The sequence below is a fragment of the Hypomesus nipponensis genome, chromosome 3 (genome assembly GCF_054491055.1).
Source record: "Hypomesus nipponensis isolate SF chromosome 3, ASM5449105v1, whole genome shotgun sequence".
In the NCBI taxonomy this organism is placed as follows: Eukaryota; Metazoa; Chordata; class Actinopteri; order Osmeriformes; family Osmeridae; genus Hypomesus; species Hypomesus nipponensis.
Genome location: NC_140363.1, coordinates 6,992,779 through 7,013,352, shown reverse-complemented (window position 1 = coordinate 7,013,352; position 20,574 = coordinate 6,992,779). Strand labels below are relative to the sequence as shown.

General features: G+C 42.1%; 1 protein-coding gene across 12 annotated transcripts in view; it reads right to left on the bottom strand.

Annotated features, from left to right (window-relative positions):
* Window positions 1-856: 856 nt before the first annotated feature.
* Window positions 857-20,574, bottom strand: part of bltp1 (bridge-like lipid transfer protein family member 1) — a 51,462-nt gene continuing 31,744 nt past the window's right edge. For 2 of the 12 annotated variants that reach the window (XM_084674530.1, XM_084674553.1), the window contains 36 exons: window positions 20,155-20,399; window positions 19,800-19,905; window positions 19,309-19,406; window positions 18,926-19,108; window positions 18,590-18,758; window positions 18,183-18,394; window positions 17,583-17,666; window positions 16,649-16,847; window positions 16,417-16,476; window positions 16,000-16,226; window positions 14,600-14,730; window positions 14,216-14,339; window positions 14,006-14,121; window positions 13,622-13,712; window positions 12,908-12,967; window positions 10,891-11,168; window positions 10,484-10,699; window positions 9,748-9,925; window positions 9,417-9,597; window positions 9,085-9,246; window positions 8,826-8,965; window positions 8,419-8,617; window positions 7,874-8,077; window positions 7,206-7,382; window positions 6,905-7,060; window positions 6,228-6,464; window positions 5,825-5,978; window positions 5,444-5,601; window positions 4,903-5,134; window positions 4,496-4,713; window positions 4,041-4,292; window positions 3,628-3,831; window positions 3,223-3,417; window positions 2,806-2,940; window positions 2,375-2,540; window positions 857-1,713 (listed from right to left, as the gene is read on the bottom strand). In XM_084674530.1, the coding sequence (XP_084530656.1) occupies window positions 1,497-1,713; window positions 2,375-2,540; window positions 2,806-2,940; window positions 3,223-3,417; window positions 3,628-3,831; window positions 4,041-4,292; window positions 4,496-4,713; window positions 4,903-5,134; window positions 5,444-5,601; window positions 5,825-5,978; window positions 6,228-6,464; window positions 6,905-7,060; window positions 7,206-7,382; window positions 7,874-8,077; window positions 8,419-8,617; window positions 8,826-8,965; window positions 9,085-9,246; window positions 9,417-9,597; window positions 9,748-9,925; window positions 10,484-10,699; window positions 10,891-11,168; window positions 12,908-12,967; window positions 13,622-13,712; window positions 14,006-14,121; window positions 14,216-14,339; window positions 14,600-14,730; window positions 16,000-16,226; window positions 16,417-16,476; window positions 16,649-16,847; window positions 17,583-17,666; window positions 18,183-18,394; window positions 18,590-18,758; window positions 18,926-19,108; window positions 19,309-19,406; window positions 19,800-19,905; window positions 20,155-20,399 (6,164 nt within the window). In that variant the 3' untranslated portion in view covers window positions 857-1,496. Of the gene's footprint in view, window positions 1,714-2,374; window positions 2,541-2,805; window positions 2,941-3,222; window positions 3,418-3,627; window positions 3,832-4,040; window positions 4,293-4,495; window positions 4,714-4,902; window positions 5,135-5,443; window positions 5,602-5,824; window positions 5,979-6,227; window positions 6,465-6,904; window positions 7,061-7,205; window positions 7,383-7,873; window positions 8,078-8,418; window positions 8,618-8,825; window positions 8,966-9,084; window positions 9,247-9,416; window positions 9,598-9,747; window positions 9,926-10,483; window positions 10,700-10,890; window positions 11,169-12,907; window positions 12,968-13,621; window positions 13,713-14,005; window positions 14,122-14,215; window positions 14,340-14,599; window positions 14,731-15,623; window positions 15,813-15,999; window positions 16,227-16,416; window positions 16,477-16,648; window positions 16,848-17,582; window positions 17,667-18,182; window positions 18,395-18,589; window positions 18,759-18,925; window positions 19,109-19,308; window positions 19,407-19,799; window positions 19,906-20,154; window positions 20,400-20,574 lie in introns of all 12 variants that reach the window. The other 10 variants (XM_084674571.1, XM_084674594.1, XM_084674609.1 and 7 more) reach the window with 9 other exon arrangements.

Genomic DNA, 20,574 nt, shown 5'->3' with positions numbered 1-20,574 from the left:
AGGGTGTCCTACTCATTGTCATTAATCAATAAATGAGAAGGTCTACAACTCACTGCCCCCCCCCCCCTTCACCACACACATACACAGAAGATTCTCAAACAATATTCAATATAAAATGCATAACTATATTGTAGTAAAAGCCTGCAAAAATGTACAGCATTGCTCTGCACATCATTAAACTTTCTAGGTTTAAACCATCACTAGAGACCTGACTTGACTGAGACTGCCACCTGCTGGTAAGATTAGAAACTTGCAACTACAAAGCTTTTATTTCATATCTTTTAACCTTTAATGTTATTGTACACACAATTTGTTAAAACTATGCTGTATTATAAGGTATCAGTTAAAAAAAAAGAATCCTTTCTTCATCTCAGACTGACAGTGGTGGTCCTGGCACATTTGACGCCCGGGGCATTCTGGTTTAAAAACAGGAAAACCGAACCGCCCCCCCCCAAAACAATGTTCACGATAAGTTAGGTCAATATCTGCACTGTGTTTGCTTTTTTCTTTCAATACATGTGCCCTTTACGTAAGGTTATATTATGTGAAGTTAACTGCATTTGATAGTGAAAGACAAAGTAAACGGTTGCCAACGATTACACAATAGAGCAAACTGAAATACTTATTGCCATTGTTACACTGGTGGGGCCCCATGTTGTGCAGTATGTGATTTGAGTCTGCCTCTGAATAGTGTGGCATGCCTTGCTGATAGCAAGCACACTAATTACATGTCAGCATTAGTTGATGAGCTAATTTCAAAAGCGTAATTTTGCCACACCATTATTAAAAAAATATTATTTCTTGACAGCCAAATATAACTATGAATAAATAACCAGATAAAACGCAGAATAAGATGTAAAATTGGATGGCAATGATTTTATTAGGTTAAGAAAATCACATTGAAGAAATTCACAGTTATTTTATATACACTGGTCTATTGCACATATTAAAAATAAAATACTTAAACACCCAGGTAACAGGTTAAAGATTAAACCAATAAATAAATAAAATAAAATGGTATTGCATCTTTACAATTCAGTAGCTGACGCACAAAATGTTCGATGCAAATCCTTTTCTATTACATCCCTCTAAAATGCATCTAAAATATTACACAAAATGGCAAAATTGTGCACGGCAAATTTATAATTTGTCTATTCATTGTACACGTAATTTCACAACTCCAGCTACTTTGTTCTGATAACATGTACAGCATGTATGAGATAAAACTAAGTTGGTTTCGGCAGGGGGTTATCACTTAAAAGCAGCCATATGAAACTTAATTTGTCATTTTCTTTAAAATACACAAAGCAACAAGGGTGCAAAATGTTTCAGTCAAAACCCATAGTGGCATGCACCACAATAAACATCTATACTCAGCTCGGCTTTGCAATAAACCGGTAAGACAGGGGTAATGTACAGTAGCGAAGAATTTATCCCACGGTTCCAGGTATTATTAAGTGTTAAAGGGGTCATTTATAAAACACTTTTTCACATTTTTAATGTTCCTCTTTGTCTCTTCCTTTCTTCTCCTTCTCATCCTGCAGGGCGGTGCCAAGCTTCTTGATGAGGACAGAGAGGACCTTGTCCAAGGGGTCCATCACTCCCCTCTGCAACCATTTTGGAATTGTAGTCCTTGCATGGTGGAAGCCTAGTTTTTGTAAGATGTAATCCACACCAACGGGGTCAATCTTCCTTCCTGTCCAGGAGATTAGCCTGAAAAAAAGCATCAACATTGGACATTTCAGAAAATCTATCCATATATTAATGTCCTGTTGTTTGTGTGAGTGTTCTAGTACATGGTAGAAAACCAGGCTATAGCATTTCCTGTGCAGATCTGTTAAGTCCTTAATGTGGTAATTGTGTGTGGTGAGGATACTTCCATTGTGTTTTCAATCAAACAACAACACTTTGTATGTCATAGTGAGCTAAATTGTCTTGGATCTCCAAAGAGGATCTTGCTTGATAACGGACCTCCCTCAAGATTAGGGTTTGCGTCAAATCAGTGAGATTACAAACTAATTAGCATCACGGTTAAATTGTGCAGGCTACACTAGCAAGATGCTGGTACATTACTGTGTTGGACAATCGGCTACCATAGCTAGCAAAGTCATGTTAATTGCTTGTTGTCCATTGGCTAGCATGAAAGAATATAGTGTTTTCACTATGCATAAGAATGTCAGAATGTATTAACTTATGATATATGTTTTACCTTTAGTAGATACAGTGATTTGACATTTTGTTAGTTCAGTACCAGTGCACCAGATAGACTATGTATATGTTAAGAAGAACTCAGCATTGATTTAAAAAAGCCACTTCTTTTGAAGTAGGATTTCTAACTTAAGGAATTAAAATGTTCTGATTGAGAGGCTCTGACCTGAGGGTTGGCTCTAGATGCCACGTGTTGCACTTGAACTCTCTCCAGTCCACTGTTGTGTAGTTGATGCCGTCTTCATTGTCCTTGTCAGTTGAATTTTCATCATGGACGGCTGTGGGGCTCTTCTGTCCCGGCCGTGCCGCAAAGATGCGCGGGGCAAAAAGTGCTGCAGGTGAGGGGGGGGGGGGGGGAGTGATAGAAAAAGAATGTAGTGTGAACTTATTACTGTTATTTTGGTACATAAACACCTAAATGCTCATTTGAAATGGTTAAAATTGGTTAATTCACTTGGTTACTTTCAGACCAATATATTTAAAGACTTGTGTTAAGGATTTGCTTGAAGTGAAATGAGGATTTGAGGTTTTATGGAAAGTTAGGGTGAGCGCTAGAAGAATAACAAAAAGAGAGAATGCATTTGTCCGTGTCCTTACCTTTCTCTTTCTCTTTAAGGTATGCAGATACTAAGTCGTGGAGGAACATGATGAGCTCAGCATCCATGGTGACACAGATGTGGTCGGTGAACTCAGTTACCACACTGCACTCCACCGTGGGCTTGCTGTTGGAATCTAAAAAAAAGTAACGGTTCATAAACATGTTATATATATTATGATCGTATACTTATGAGTTTAAAGTGGTTTAACATCAACTTTTGTATCCAATTTATTTAACCCAAAATGTAAACTTTGCAGACAAATAATTTTGTCCATTTTGCCCACCAAGTTGGGGTGCATTTCTGAGGACTTATTTTGTTTAATAGCAATAGCGCTGGTTTAACATATTGCTGCAATCAATTTACGTGTCAAGTTGCAACAACCAGACTGGACCAATTATCGTATCCACTTTCTCACCAGTTAGTGAGGGCTCTTCTGGGTCCTGTCCGTGAATAGACTTGAAGTCCAGTTGCATCCTGGGGAGGGCGAAGATGGTCTCTGTCTCGTGGTTGTAGCTGGAGGAGCCTCTGAAGCTGCTGAGCAAGCTGGAGCTCTTGGCCGCTGCTCCGCTCTCCTGATTGTTGGCATCCACGTTTCGGAGCAGGTTCAGCTCTAAAGGTTTAAAGGATTAAACACAATTAATTTGTTTTCAGGATAGAATTAAACAAAGTTAATTCGTTTTCAGCACGGTAATGGCGGACCCATCTCCCCAACTGTACCGTTACATAAAATGTTTTTGAAAAAATGCAAAAATACATGTAAATGAGATGTTGATGACACATTATTTGACGACATACGACACAACGTTTTAGCTTCCCTTACCTTCATTTCTCATAGCCGTGACATAGTTGAACCACTCTTTGACCGTAGCTACTCCGTGGGGAGGGTTCTCGTGGCGGCGGCGAGTGATTTTGGTGATGGTAGCCATCGGGCTCTCCAGAGCACCACAGGGTTTAGTCACCATGGTGTTGTGACCCAGATGGAAATCCAGTGTTTGCACAATGTAGGTAGAGTCATCACTGCAGCCTTGATACAAAGAGAAAACGTGTTGCAAACATAAAAATATGAAAAAAAACATGTACATTAGAGAGAAAACAAGGTTGAAAATAAAACATCTAAATACATATCATATTAAAAAAAGAAGAAATCTGTAGTCTATTGATATTGCCTTGACATGGCCTTGAATTGAAGCCACAATTCAAACCCCACAAGAGATCAACTGATAAAGGGCTTACCATCCTCCCATATCTTCTGTGCCTCAGTCCAGAAGGCAATGTTGGGCTCCTCCAAGTGGAATAGTGCCCACGACTTGGAGCGGAAGTTGGGTCCATGGAAGCAGGCCAGGGTCATGTGGTTGCCATGAAGACTCATTGAGCCGCCAAGTTGCACAGCGTCCTCTGGGAGGGGCATCTGGAAAAGGGAGATGTGGCAGCCGGCGATGACCTTCAACACCCCAGGCCAGTGGCGGTGGTGAGCAGCATCCATGTCTAAAATGGAAAACCCATGAAAGAGATTCGAGTGTAAGAGAGAGAGAAGTTAATAATAAATATGTATATGTATAACAATAATCATAATAATAATATCTCACTAATGGTGTAAAATATTCTCTTTTCTTCTAAATCCACATGAAAAAATTGACAATACTAGTTAAGAATTATGGGTTCAAAATCCAACAAATGTTTTTGCTTACATAATTCAGCTGCTCCTTTCTCAATGTTGATGATGGGGGCCTTGGGTGGCAGGTAAGGGACTGGCCCCCATGTGGATAAAGCCCTCTTACTGGTGTCAAACTGCTGGGTGAAGAACTCCTGGAGTTTCATCCCGATCTTGATGAGGTCTGGAGTGGTAGAGCGCGAGATGATCACCTGGAAGATGTCCCACTGAAGGTCCCCATGGACAAAGATCTCACTAGAGATGGGAATAAAAAGGGAAGGATAAGACCTCACAATGGGAAAGCAGATTTGCCAGAAGTTGTACTTTATGAAGGTTGAAAAAAAATGTTACTTGGGATGAATTCTTCTACCAGTTAATATGTTTGTGAAAGAGGCACAAAGAAAGAAAGAGGCCAACTGTATAGATTCCACAGTACAACTGTACCTTTTCTCTGATTGGCTATCCTCCACAGTGTCACCACTGTACCTTTTCTCTGATAGGCTGGTCTCTACTGTGGAGAGATTAACCTTCCACTCATCTTGAAGCTTCAGGTCAGCATTGCTAAAGACACCCATGAGGATGCTGGAGCCCATGTAGTCCACACGGGCCTCTGTTGAGCCCATGGTGATCTGGATCTTGTGGCTGGGCTGCTGGTTCGGGTGCTCTGAAATGTGAGCTGGGACAAACACCGTGTTTTTCAGCAATGACTGAGAAATTATATGTTTTCCTTCTATGCAACAAGTTTGGTATCTGACAAAAGTGAAACTCCAAAACATGAAATGATGTATCGTTAAAAACAGACGCTTTTATAACCAAATACAAATGACCACTCCTTTGGTAAAATGTAGCTGCCCTTAACCTGCTATTCTTAACGGAAAACATTTTGGATTAAGCAGCTAAACCAACGTTCAAACACCTGATTTAAATATGATGGGTAACTTGACAACCCTTCAAAACCTGGAAGGCTTCCCTGCTCAGTACTTACAGACCATCTCCAGAGTGTTCACATCTATGTTGCCGCCCACCACACCGCCTTTGGAGTCAAGTTTGGAGCGGCCAAGGCCCACGGACATGCTAATTTCTCTGTCTCTGTTACTGCCCACTGAAAGGCGGCCCTGGCTCTTCAGCCCACTCGTTGTCCAACTGGATGTTGGGGAATGCCAGAAAGGAAAGTCAGTCTCATGAATAACATTTTGGGTGTTCAGTAAAAAGTCCATAAATTGCAAATCATTGTTGGTGAAACGTTAACAATTTGGGGTTTGTGTTGGGTGTGTAAGTGTTTGAAGAACTTCAGAACGTTGCTTAAAATATAGGAAAGTTAATGAAGTGAAAATTGTTTAGTTGAAAGGAGGGAGAGAAATCGTACTTGTTGTTGCCCATGACGTTACTCATATTCATCTGGACGTTGAGCTGTTTCAGGTTGATGGCGAACACCACCAGCGTTTCCCATGGTGTCCCCTGTTGGCCGGCTGTTTTGCCATTTTTATTGAATGATGGCGTGGAGGTCTTAGTGACAGAGTCTACAGGAAAAAAATGAATATTATGTGTATTCATGTATTATAACGTTTGCAAGTTCAGGTTCCATTGGTGTTGCTATACATTCAGCTGAATGTCCTTTAGGAACATTAGCTAATATGACTGGTGGTAGGATAAAGAACAGCTGACACAAACAGAGCTGATTGAGACAGTATTACTCTTGACAAAGAAATATCCGTTTTATGTCATGTATACATGTATGGTATCCTACTTCACAGGGATGATCCCCTTACCTCTTCTCGGGGCGGAGGAGTCGGACACGCTTCGTGTGCGTGCAGGGGCTGGGGATTTGAGGTGTGCCAGGCCCCCAGAGCTCCCTGTGGTGTGGTCAGAAAACACGTTTGGGGACTGGGGAATGTGCTGCCCTCCTGTGCTGCCATCCCAGGTCCTCCAGTAGGCTTTGCGGCATGACTCGGGGGACAGGTGCTGGGTCATGTTCTCCATAGACTCTGGAGTGGCTGGACCTGAGGCTGGGAAAAGTCAAACGTTTTATACAAAAATTCAGGACAGTTTTCAAGTACAGTTTACCATTTTAAATAAACTAAATAAATTGATAGTGATGTCGGAGACACGGCAGTCTTCAACAACAAATAATTAGTGTTGATTTGACTGATATCTCACATACATATTATCACAGCCATAAAGACTCTTCCCGCAAGGAACGTCACATCAAATTGTGCATCTCTTTGTCTATTGTATGGCTGTTGTTTTGTTGAAGCACACTTCACAATACCCCTTTCTAGTTGTTAATATATTTCCTTGTGGGAAAATTGAATTTGAAACCCTTTTCCTCGTAGCCATATTCACCAGGGAATTACCCTCTCTCTCAAGCTTCCACACCCCCTCGTCCTGGATCTCATAAATGCATCTTAAAGCAGGAAAAAAAACAAGAGACGTAATTTGTAAAGACCTTGAGACGATGCGTCACCTGCCAGGTTGATGGTTTGGTCACCCAGGAACAGGCGGCGGGCAATGCTTCTGCGGTACCAGGCTCTGGGGAAGGCCAGGATCTCGCTCAAACGCCTCATGTCGTACTTAAAGGAGGCGGAGCCAATGTCACACACCGCTGACAAGGGAAGAGAGAAAAAGAGTGGGAGAAATCATAGAGTTAGAGATAAGAAAGGTTGGAACTTTTCCAGGTGTTGTTTTAGGCTATCTCAATCTTATATTTGACTCCAAAACATCCTTGAGCCGACATCGTCATGAGGTACCAGAGATGTTGATAAGGGTGGTGTCCATTTTGCCTCCTTTTCCAGGGATGAAGCTTTCAATGAAGGTGGGCCCTCCAGTGCGTCTCATTCTGGACAGGCTGACTTTGACAAACTCCAGGTTGATGCTCAGAGAGTCCTTCCTCCCAGTAACAGATGAAGGCTCTTCATCAACTGTGCCTTCAAAACAAAAAACAGACCACTGTTAGTGTAGGGTAAGATTAAAGATGATTGGGTTTTTGCTGCAGAGCACCAGGACAGAAAAATATAGATTATATTATAATTAATACGTTAATTAATACAAACTATCAGATTATACTTCAGTTTAAAGATATATTTTCACATTCATAAATACATTTTATATGACTATACATAGGTATGAATTATAATCATTATTAAATAAAGGTATAATTAATAGTTTTATGAACTTGTTATGAATGTTTCTGAAGACCCTCTGTTAAAGTAACAAATGTTACTGATTACTGTTTTTTTTTTTTTTTTTACTGATTAGCAGAATATGTCTGTCTTGATTATTGAATGGAATCCCTCTGCTGCAAGAGTCTCGGGGGGAAGTAGCCAGTAGCTACTTGTAGTAAAACACTTCTCAGTCTTACACAAGTCAACATGTTAAGAGGACTGGGGACTGATTTCTAGCCTACATGTTCACATACCTAGGGGTCCCGGACCAGGGGGCAGACCCGTGACAGCTGACTTCTGCTTCCCAGCACCGTAGGGATGGAAGACGTAGAGGGAGAAATCTGACATGCAGGCGGTGAAGCTAAGACCCGACGAGTTGGTAGGGGGGCCGGTGAGGTCTGATTGGCTGCTGCTGTGTCGGCTCCTTCCTAGGGGGCTGCCCAGCAATGGAGAAGCCCCTGGAGGGAGGAGGGATGTGACAGGAAGAAGAAAAGAAAAAGACAACAAGACAGATGCGTCAGTAATATTAGAGTATAGTATGGGCCTTTGAGGCCTGTCTGTGAACTCATGGTTGAACAAAGGTATAATTCAGAAACAAACACATTCTGACAACATACATAATCTATACTGTATGTCTACAGTGGACCACAAAACGATATATTTCACACATCTTAATTATTAGAAAGGAAGTGCCAGCATCTTTTCAAACGATGCAGCATGGGACAGTAAGGGAACCTACTCAATGTGTATGCACTTACAGGGTTTTTTTTTTTACAAGAAGTGGCATTGAGAGGATTACCCTTGCTTGGAGGTGGTTTGAGAATGTGTGGGGGGCCAGGGGGTGTGGAGGAGGGCGGGTGAGGCCCGTCTGTGGGGTGAGAGCTGGAGGTCGTCTCGAGTTCTCCTCGGTTGGAGGAAAAGACCAGGTCTAGAGAAGGCAGTTTGAGCATACACTCCACCCTGGACATGGGCAGGCAGCTGAAGCGAATCTGAGAGGGCTGCATGGATCATAGACAGAGGCAAAGACTTAATGGTAAACCTAGATGGCAGTACCTACAAATCATTTTGTTTCAATATCGCATATTGTATAGTAATAGTACTGCACAATAATATAATTAGAATCGTAGAAACGCCAATAGATTTCCAGGTGGTATACACTGTCAATATTGCCAACAATAAGAGCGATTCCCTTGTCAAATGAGGTACCTGTACTCTGACATAGACCACTACATCCACCGGGAAGGAGGAGTAGGCAGAGGTGGAGGAGGAGACCAGGGAGGTTGTGGACTCCTCTAGTGGATCCACAGGGTCAAACTGACCCAGGTCCTCTTCCTGGTTGTTCATAGCTGAGAAACACTCACTTATTAGTACAACATCCTTTAAAGTTATTCAAGAGTTGGTCAGCCTGGCAAGAAATGCATAGAAAAAAAAAAACATGTCCCTATCCCAAGGCACACACACACACCTGTATAATTCCTATCCACAGGGGTGATGGGAATGGTTTCCAAAGCTTTTTCCAAAAAGTCCAACAGACAGGGGCTGATAACCATTTCCTCTGGTAGGGTCTGGAGAGCCACCCAAGCATACAGCTTGGCTGTCTTCACCCCACCGCTGCCCTTGCCTTTGGCTGCAGGGGACACATGGGAGAGAGAATCATTAACAGACATTTTCTCTCTTTTTATTTTTTTACGTTGATTCCTAATGATCATGTTCATGGCTGATGTGTGAACATGCACTCAAGTGTGTGGGTAATCACGACAAGTCAAAGGGCATGCAGGTATGATGAGATCTCAGTACCTGATGGTAGAGGTGGGGGTGGGGGAGGTAGGAGAGAGTTAGTCTTGCTTTGGGCAGCATTGGGAGGGCAGCTATCTTTCATACCATACAGCTTGGATTCTTTGGAAAGGGTGCGGGGCAGGGAAGATCCTCGCGAGGCGTTGGGTGACTCCGTTTTGAGGGTTTTAGAGTTGTAGTGTAGCTGGATAGTGAAGAGAAACACAGCCAGTTCAGTCCTCCAAAAGACATCAGCCCAAAATACAGACTGGTGAATTTTTGGCAAATACATTTGACCCATACACAATCATGATGAGCTGCAAGAGAGCAACACAATGGGATGTAACCGACTGACCTTAACATCTACTCCAGGAATGTAGAAGACAGTGGTTTCCTGGTCACTGGATTTGGTTTGCAGGGAGGAGGGCACCTTTTTGCCGGCCAAAAGGTGAGTGGTGGAGCTGTTGGGCTGCAGCTTTTTCTTTTTAGGTGGAGACTCTTGTTCCAGACTCCTGAGGCTGCGGTCACAACTCCTACGAAGAAGTAGAATCAAGTTTCCAACAACACAGAAATACCAACTTCAAAAACCTTTCATTGACTTTCATGGGATCAGTTTGATAAATCAATCTTCCGGTTAACAGTGTAGAATTTAATTCTTAAAACCTCAAAATGTTTTTTAAATCAAATACCGTACATATACGTACATAAAATACATTTTTTGTATATTTACCAGTAGGGTAAGACCAATCTTAAACTTTGCTAAAAAAATAATAATCTTAAATTATATGTTAGCAATGTTTCTATTTTCAAAAACAAATCATGCTTTTTAATTCACAAATATCCACAGCCTTTTGAAAACGTGTAAAATTACAAATCGCTGGCATGACTGTTACTTTTGGCTACACATTGTAAATGTTTTTCGCAGATAAACACTTTAGGGAATAAAAACAATCCCTCAGATTTCTCGCACATAAATGAATTCCAGAGCATTGATTACAGTTTGGCATTTGTGGATGAGGGTTTGGTAAAAAAAAAATCCATGCATGATTTGCCAGCGTTTCAGTATTACATATTGGGATTCAATGCTGTACCTTCTAAAGGTGATGTCTTCGTGCTCGGGCTGCTGGGTAGTGGGGTGCAGCACACACTTGCCACTATCAATCTCCACACGCACGTCCAACTCAAAGTCGATGTTCCTTTCTGTGGGTGGACCCATTAAGCTGCGGTTGGTGGGGGTCCCGGGCCAGCGCTCGCTGAACAACTGGCTGACGGCCGCAAAGCCTGTCGCCTTCCTGTGTGGCGCTTGTCTGTGAGGAAATTGAACTGGATTTTAAAGACACCAACCAAACTGAGAGGGGAGGGGATATATATACACACATTACCAAGTACTACCAAAATAGTAATAATACAACAAAAAAAATCTAACACACAAGTCCAAGTCTAAAACTAGGATTCTGACGACTACTTTACATGAAAGAAAAGGCCAAATATTACTCACAGGGGCCTTCGAAAGTAGCTGGCTGGCTTCTCTCGATCAAACTCCTCCTCCTTTTCCGAGTCGTCCGATGACGACGACGAGAGCTCGTCGCGTCTCATGTCCTCGTGCTGGAAGGGAATGGCGGGTGAGAAGACAGCAGGGCTGGCGGGGGCACTGAACACGGGGTACTGCCCCTCACTAACGGATGGGAAGTGATGACGATGATGGTGAGTATGATGAGGATGAGGAGGCTCGTCAGTAGTGATGGACAACAAATCCATCTCTGTCTCCTCCGGAAACTTCATGGTGGGTGGAACAAACAGGGAGATTCAGACATGGGAGGAGAGAGAGTTAGAATGTCTCCAAATTGCGCACAATGCACCAGCTTGAAGGTGATGTCATACACAGTGGGCCCATGTCTTGCTGACAGATATCAAGAGCAACGCTGCTAAATTCCGTTTTTACAACAAGAAATGCTCATTCTTTGGAATGGTGTTGTTGTTGATAAGCAGGGAACAGTGTGCTGCGTTTTTCTAAACTCAGCATCAACTAGCATTCTGTAAAATAAATTTCACATTTTTATTTTACATTTAACTGGCCCAAAACACACATTTTTTGGTATTGAATTATTTACAATGAATAGTTGTGATATAGGTTCAAAGTTGTAATATTGGCTGAAAGTTGTTTGATGCTGGATGATATCTGCCTCATGGTCAGGTGTCTTATAGATCACAGGTTAGTGTGTGAACAGAGAGACGGAGTGCGTGATGAGGAGAAGGAAGATGTTAGGATGAAGACACCTGTTTGGCAAAAGACTCCAGTGTGGAATCATGGCCAAAGTTGCTAAACAGCCCAAACCAAAAATTCAGGATGCACACGGTCAACTGTTAGCCTGTAGCCCCTACAAGAGCAGCATCACCCTGGCAACACCATGTTAGCGATACAGTGTGTGACAGATATCATACATTCATTTGTAAGTTAGTGATAACTTCAAGAGCATGGCATAAACATTCCTTACTTCCATTACCAGTGGCTGTAGACATACGGTATGCCTAAACTCTTCTAGGCAAATGCAGTCATGTATAATATCATAAGAACCCCACATGGTTATCACACATCCACAACCTGGTAGGGAGGCAATACTCGTTAACACGATGTGCAACTAAAAGCTGGTATTTATAGCATGCCAAGTTTCCCCATGCCTATATAAGAATGTAATTTTCCACAAAATTGGAGAAATGTTAGAGGAAGAAAAGAAAATACTAAATAAAATATTATATACATTTGTCCACCCAGCTTTGAAGCAGCAGTACTTCTGAGTTATTTTTGTGTTATGACGAGACATTAGGAGGAATGTGTGGGTGAATTGTAGGTCATAACTAGTCGTAAGACACACAGTATCGAAGGTCCTTGTGGACTTTGTATTCAGTGACTCTGTCATGGGGACATATGTACCATGAATTTATGATTCAGAGTCAAAGGGTGACTGACTTACAAAATCAATCCAAGTGTTTCAGGTTTTATAGACATTAGTGTTGGCCATGCATAGCTGCTCCAAATAGAAAAAACACAGTTGTGTTTGAAAAGTTGTTGATTTGGTGCACCATGCAATTTCATAAAAGGATGTTAACCTTTCAGATCATTTATCAGTTTCAATTGATTTAATCTAAGTCTCCAAGCCAATAACACTGTACACTGCTATGTAATGAACAGTTGAATGAATCAAAATAAGATGTTGCCAGAAGCAACCATTTTAGTATTAGTGAGATGCCACAATAATTTGTGTATTGTGTATAATTAATATGTAAATGTTCTGTTTATTGTATGTATTGCTTGAGAGTCTCCAACAGCTGGAACCAAATTCCTGTGTTACCACATTTGGCCAAATGAATATTACTCTGACCCTCATTTTCAACATCCTGTTTTGAATTAGCATGTTTTTGGACAAATCAATTTCTGTTGATTAAAAAGGTAGAGAGAAGTCGGAATCGAAGACTCATTTTTGAAAGGTTCATTTGTAACTGCTCTTTACAAATACCTTGAACACTTCTCCTGGACTGACAGCTGGGTTTGTGGAATCCAAGGCCGGATTATTTATCTTCAATTGAACAAAAATAAATCAATGGAACTCATCCCAAAAATAAAAGCATTACGACACTACGGAAAAATAAGGTGGATCTGTGGCGCTCTAGAGGTTAAAAACATCTAGTTGGTTTCTATGGCAACACTGCTTAATGGAACAGCAATTTGAACAGCACCTAAAATGTATAATCTACTATGTAGCATAAATCTTATATAAGCAAAGTTATCACAAACAAAATTAATCACGTTGAAACACATACACTCAATTATGTAGGGAAAAATTACTTTGGTTTATGTTTAACCTAAAGATAAATATATGCCGGCAAAATAAACTGACACCTTCCCATGTTCATTTGACACAATCTATCTCACTGTTTGGAACCAAAACTGTATGAAGTGAGAAGAACCATCATGGTGACACATAAAAATGGAAGATGAAATGACAACATGTTGAATCAATATCCATCACAATGTATGATAAATACTGCCTGGTGAAGCACTAAATGAGTTTGGATGGAATGTTGAACCAATGCTAGACGGTGCTCAGATTAAGGCCCGACAGATTATCGGAACATCAACCAAGATACCACAACAACTGTCTGTCATTCTCAGAGTGTCTTCAGCATTCCTATGAACTGAAGTTATATTACAGACTTATATGTTTGAGTACCGTGTCCTGGATGTTGAAAGTGACTCTGGGACCAGGGGAGGACGCGTCCACTCTGATGTCGGGCAAATCATCGACGTCTCCTAATCTGGAACTAAGGGAGAAGACATTTCTAGATGACCAAGAACTTAAGGCGCTCTCTCAATTCGTTACAGCGGATCATTGAATTGATCATTTCTCAATTCACTCTGTGTACTAGTGCATGTACAGCAGAAACGACCAAAAGCAATTGTGATTCAATGGTATTTGACTCCTGTCAATGTACATGGTGAGCTGTGAACTAGCTGACATGTTTAGAATGCTAAGATGCTATAATCCTCTAAACTGTAAAAGAATGATAAGAGCAAACAGCCAGCTACGTTTAGCTAGCGCACTTCTGTCCAGTACCTTTGGCGTTCCATCCGTTTCAGCGGAGGCCTGCCGGCAGCCGCTGTGGAGATGCTCTTGGAGCGGTTGTAACTGGGCTTGTAACCCAAGCCCCACTTGTCCTTTAAAGACGCCGCCTGGTGACCACAAACAAAGTTACAAACCCCTGGCCCAACAACCTCTAACGGCGACAAAAAAAAAAAAAAAAAAAAAATAAAGAATGTGTCTCACCCTCATGCTGGAGCGCCGTAGTTTCTTGCGCACATCCCTTCTGATGTCATTGACAGCTACTGACTCCAGCTGCTGGTAGCGCTGGATCTCCTGGTTGATGGTACCCTCACTAGCTCCCAGTTTCCTAAGAAGCAGGAAGGGGGTGTGGTCAGAGAAATTCCAGAGACATCAACATGTTACTAGCTGGGGTTTATTTATCTCAATTCCATTTAATGCTACGTATAGTTGTTAGCTAGGTAAGAGATAAATCATAATTCAGTTGGAAAAAAAATGCTCATTTAAATTGGGAATTTACAGAAAACACCCCAAACCATATTTCAGCACATGAAAAGATCCTATATGAATTAGTAGGAGGTAAGAATGGCATTTGGGGAGAGCTCCTACTTGAGGTCATCGATCACTTTGGCTTGCTCGTTCAGCTCTCGGATGTCCACCAGCCTCTTAGTGAACTTCCGACCTCGAGCATCCACAACCTGGTTGCCCACCAACATCTGCCTTCTGGGATCTAAGGGCTCCTGTGGGACAAACACCAGTTTGTCCAGTAAGTACACACCTTGACTGGCTGTACCGAAAAATCGGACATATCACACACCTCAAACCATGCCTGATCAATAATTGATTTGATCCAACAAATATGATCCACTGCACCCACATGTGTCAACGGTTCACCAAAACCCTGTATGATCTGACACCCCACATGATATCATACACTGGAGGGAAAAGCACAACACAAGTCCCCAACACCACTTTCTTGGAGAACAACATGAAGGACTTCAGCCTCAATTAGTGATACATTTCTCAACGAAAGGGAGTATTAGGAAAAAGTCCAGGGTCAACTGTATGTATTGTTTCAGATTGTTACAATGCCTATAAACAGTATTCACCCCCCATTCACTTGTCCGTGTTGTATTGTTTTACAACACTGAATCACAGTGGATTTAATGGATTAAAAATGGCAAGTACATTTATAGATTTGTACAGATTTATTTTCAATTTGTAATTAAAGAGAGTTTTTTTCTGATGATGAGTGTCAAAAAAGCCTTATTATGTGATTCAATATTGTAAAACAATAAAACATGAGAAAGTCCATGGCACAATGTATAGGCACTGTGTGTATGTATGTATATATATATATATAATTTTTTTTCCAGTATGTTGAAATACAATTGAAAGCACAACCAATGGCAGAATCAAGTGCTAAGTGACACCAGATTTGTTACCGAAAGCTCTTTTTACAAAACTATCAGGTAAGCCCTGGCCAGGCACTCACTTTAACCTGGCCAGAGAGGGCATCACACAGCCATTGAAATCCACTATTCACCACTGTGCATCGGGGACAATGAACCGGAATGTGATTAGGTACCCAGCAGGAGGAAGAGGAGGAGGAGGATGATGATGGGCTACATACACATCCCCAGGAGAAGGGTCTGGGGGCCCCTGACCCGCCCCTGTGTCTTCTGAGGTGAGGTAGGGTTGATGTGACATTAAGGTAGTCTGCTGGGCTCGACACACTCTGAGGTCTGGGGCTCAGACCTAGGATGTGGTTTACCAGGCGCTTCCTTAACGTAAGACGGGGGTTGAAGTCTCCCTCTGGACTCTGGAAACAACGGATTGACGGAGGGACCAAAGCCAGGTTGAATTCAGGTATGCAAGAGCTCCCCGTGCGCTCTCGGTTTCAATGACGTGCAGTGGAATTCAGGACAGTCAAAGCATAATGACGTTTTCGAAGCGCAGGTGGCGACACTGTTATTGAGCTTAAGGAACTGGTGGTGATGATGACTGACCATGTGCATGGTGGGTGACATTCGATCGGCCTCGTCTTCATCCGACAAGTCGGCCATGTTGATGGAGTTGAGGTCAGCGATGTCATCCGCGTCCTCCTCGCCGGTCAAGGAGGTCAGAGTGTTGCCCAGGGCATTTAGCCGTTTGCCAATATTGGGGTCCATGTGGACGTCAATACCACACATTTTCCAGAGCACATTTAGTGTCCAGGTACCAGCGCTGCTGCTCTCTGTGAAGAGCCAAAGAAGGGTACAGAAAGAAAAGGGGGGGGGGGGGGGGGAGGGACAACAAAAAGGAAATGATAAGGAGACAAAGAAATATAGGATGTCGTATTGAGGTATACATAATCCTACTTGACTGCCACACTGATTGGGTGGGGAAGACACTTAAATAGGAAGGGAACATGTTTCAAAGCTTGCCTGCAGACGGTTGGCCCGTGGTTCTGGAGCATACTTCATAAGTACCATCTGGTACAACACCTATAACATTCAAATGAAAGATTTTATCATTCATAATAGTTTATGGGGTAGGTGAAATGCTCTTATGTGGCATTCAGACATGCAGCAGCGAGACGCAGTCAAATACAAAGAGTTATAACAGTTATAACATGGAACCGAAACAAGGAACAACCCTTGACAGCTAGCAGCTCACATGCATTCATGACCATGTCTCCACGGAGCTCAGGCTTCCAGTCGTCCCAGGAGGTCTCGAAGCCTTCCGCAAAGCGAATGCAGAAGTTCTTGAAATGGCCCTTGCTGACGAGCGACTCTGAGGAGCAAGCAGTGATCAGCGTGCTCTCGATGGTCAGCACGAGGGCGGAGCCTGTGTCAAAGTCAATGCTGTGGTTGGCCTATTGGGGGACGGAGGTAGAAATAGGGGGTTGGAAGGGGTATAGTGAGGACAGGGAAAACAGAGGAACAACTTACATGATAGCAGTATGGAAGTGTGTTGGAGTGTGTAGTGTTGGAAATAGGTAAAGGAGGTTGGTAGCACCTCATGTCAAGGACTTTGTCTCAAGGTATACCTTGTTTTTCATCAAATAATAATAGTTGTATTCATCATTACTGTTTATAATGGTTACAGAGCCGTTTGTACCTTTAAATGAAGAGCTACCACGTAATTTAGTTGAGAAAATGTGTCCTTTCATACACTTTACTACTTATTTTCCTCTTGGAAACTAAAATTGCATGCAGCTTGTCCTATTTTATTTTATGCATTACTGTCATGTCACTCAATCATTTGCAATGACACCATGACAACAATGTCAATTGAGTTTTTAAAAATGGCCAAAATAGAAATGATAACTGACATATATATATATATATATATATATATACATACACACACTTAAGTCTATAAGTGTATATGTATATACACAGTATATACATACACACACACACACACACACACACATATAATACATACATGTTATACATGTTAATTTTTATGACCGGTTATGTCAGCATTATTTAGACTATGATTTAGATGATTAATCTTTTCATATGACAGGCTATCACAGGTGATTGTTCCATGACACCACGACACCAACAAGAGTTCACAAGAGATTAAATAGATTGCAGGTTACTTTTCTTGCATATTTTTTCTGGCCTACAGAACTGCTGGCCCCGGCTTCACAGCGGATGCCTTCGATAAGTGGTACATGTCCTTTCTATGGAGATAAGGGATACAATTACACCCTCACTTAATTATATGATCCACTACTGATGCTGTTATGTATGGGACAGGTCTAAGAATGAACTTTGGTTTGCTTGCTTTTAAACTATTCTTTACCTTTAATTTCCCCTTGAACTGTGTTTGAGTACAATTAAGCACTTACTATCTTATACAAAAATAATTCAGTATAAATCATTAAATAAAACAAATGGTTTCACTTTAAGTTGTTACTTATTTCATTAAAATAACTTTAATTTGTCAAAGATCATAATAAAAATGTATAGCGATGTGAATATTGATAAATAATATGTGAATACTAATCATTGATTTAATGCACCAAGAAATCATGTCAATTATCCTAAGGCGTATCAGAGCATTAATCCTGCATTCAATTCTGAGGGTTTCAATAAATTTAAACAACATTCGTCTCCACCGTGACTACCATTCAACTAATATGAACTGACAACATGGTGGCTGGAGTATCTGATAAGACAGTGTGCCGGTAGGGTACCTGTGAAGTGTTGGTGATAGGCAGGCAGATGCCCAGGTCATTGACGGTAAGCTGCAGGAAGAGGGTGCTGAAGGCTTGGGCTGAAGTCTGCTGGATGCCCGGCAGCTTGTCCACCACTTCCTTGGTGGCCATGTGGATGTCTTTGTTGAGGGCCAGACGCTGCTCATTCCAGTTGTCGTAGGCTGCTTTGTAGTTCAGCCAGAACAACACAGCTGCAATGAGAACTTGGGACAGTTAGTGTGTGTGTGTGTGTGTGTTGACACAAATCTTAGTTGGTGGATCATCCTGGTTAAAAAAGCTAAATGAAAACGCTACATTTGTTCCGTGGGCATAATATACCCCACACGTGGAAATTCAAGAATGTAGATATCACTAAAGATAGTAAGTCATGTGTGGACAATCCTGACCTCTGTCAAAGGCCACAGGCTGAGCAAACACGATTGGTCGGTTGAGTGTGATGAGGACGGCCTCCTTGTCTGAGGAGCCACTGATCTCCTCCTGAAAGGCGTTCCGCAGGCCAATCCGAGTGCGGAAGTAGGCTACCTGATGGAAGTCGGAACCTGCTTCCTCATATACCTGGAGGGAAAACACAAAGTAAGGAAATATATCGTGGCTACAAGCTACTTGGCTAACTTGGGAGTGTGCCCATTTAAGAACTGGAAGTTCAAGGATAAAACCACATGGAAAACATGCTCACAGTTTGGATGTAAGCCATTGCAAAACTATAGAATCACTTATCCTACCTGGTGTTTCACAATCTGTCCCAAAGCCAGATTCAAGTCCACTTGGCATTTGCCAAACAGCTTAAGATAGCTGCTGCTGCCACCGGCCTTGCACTGGATCCTATTGGACAGTTCCAGCTCTATAAGGCCTGTCTCGAAACGAACTGCCCTCATGGATGGCGTGGTGGCGGTCATCTGAACACCCTATACAAAGCACATCCATTGCGAGCACTCGATCAAAATGGCGTTTGCATAAATGTTGGGTTAAACTGCACATTACAGGTGGTGTGGAAACCAGTATATAATGCACTGAACCAATCTGCATACAACTAGTTTGAAGCTTTAATAAATAAATAAAAACCTGTGTTTAAAAAGCTACACAGTGTTACAATAGGCCACAATACCTTAAACTTGAGATTGAGTGAATAGAGCAGAATCTTTGGCTTATCCGCATCTGTTGAGATATCGTGCTCATTCCACAGAGGGATGGGCTGCTCTCCACCTGCATACACAAACAGAACCCAACGACTTGACATCATTCCACTGCAGCAACAGACGAGGAAGTAACCCTCTTGTCACATTTGGATATTCTTCATGTCACCTTGGATGGGTTTTGCGTAGCTTTTGTAAAGAACACCAACATGCCAGGATTAAATGAGCTAAGTCATGATTGGGTGGGGAACAACGCTCCTTTTCCCAAAACAATCAATGATTCCGCCCTGATGATGTAGGGCTGAATTATGGTGCTTGACCACTGCATTATTTTGTCATTATTAGTCTTCCATTAGGGTACTTAATTCATTGTCTCATGGATTCTCAGACTTTACATCCTCATCCATAAGGGGGCAGATATCTTTGCAGCATCTGTATGCAGGTGCTAGTGAATCTTACAGACCTGAGACTTTCTGGATGACCTCATTGACCTCCTTCATGAAGACCTTCTGTAGAAACACCAAGTGGTTTAGGAGATCCGTGGTCAAGTTGTGTTCAAATGAGCCAATCTGTAGAGGTAAGACAACCAACAAGCATTTGTAAAGAGTTAGTTAATCTTTTTTTTTTTTTTTTTCAACGTCATACGTGAAAGTCAAGGTTTGACTCTCCCTAAGTTGATGAGCATGCTCCTTCGGTCAGGCGTTGACTATGAGAGTTTTGCTCATTCTAATTCGACCAAAACCAAGCTAGCGTCATTGTCACCGCATGAGTAAGACTACCCCTTGAGCACAAAGCGGTGTTCCTAACTCATGTATTACCTCGGCCTCACAGCTAAGGTAGTTGCCCTGGAGGTAGTTGCCCTGCTTGGGGGGAAAGTCATCATGGGCCCAGGCCTGGTCCGAGTGACTCTCATGTTCCTCCATGATGTACTCTCCAGACATGGTGACTGGGGGCAGGTTGAGGCTGGCTGATGGGGGCATGGTGGACATATCCACAGGAGACACCTTGGACTGGAAGCACAACTTGTGGTTGGGCAGTTCAAAGGTGAACCGGGTTTGGGCTCCTGGATGGGTGATACAATGTCAAAAAAACTAATTAAGAGGGCTGTGGGATTAACAGTGGGAAAACATGAAAAGCGAGAGGATTCCTGTTTGTGATTTGTGTCACTCTCCTAAATAAGTCAATGACAGCCACTAAAGTGGAAAAATATAACATCTGCAAATTGTGGTCACATCTAC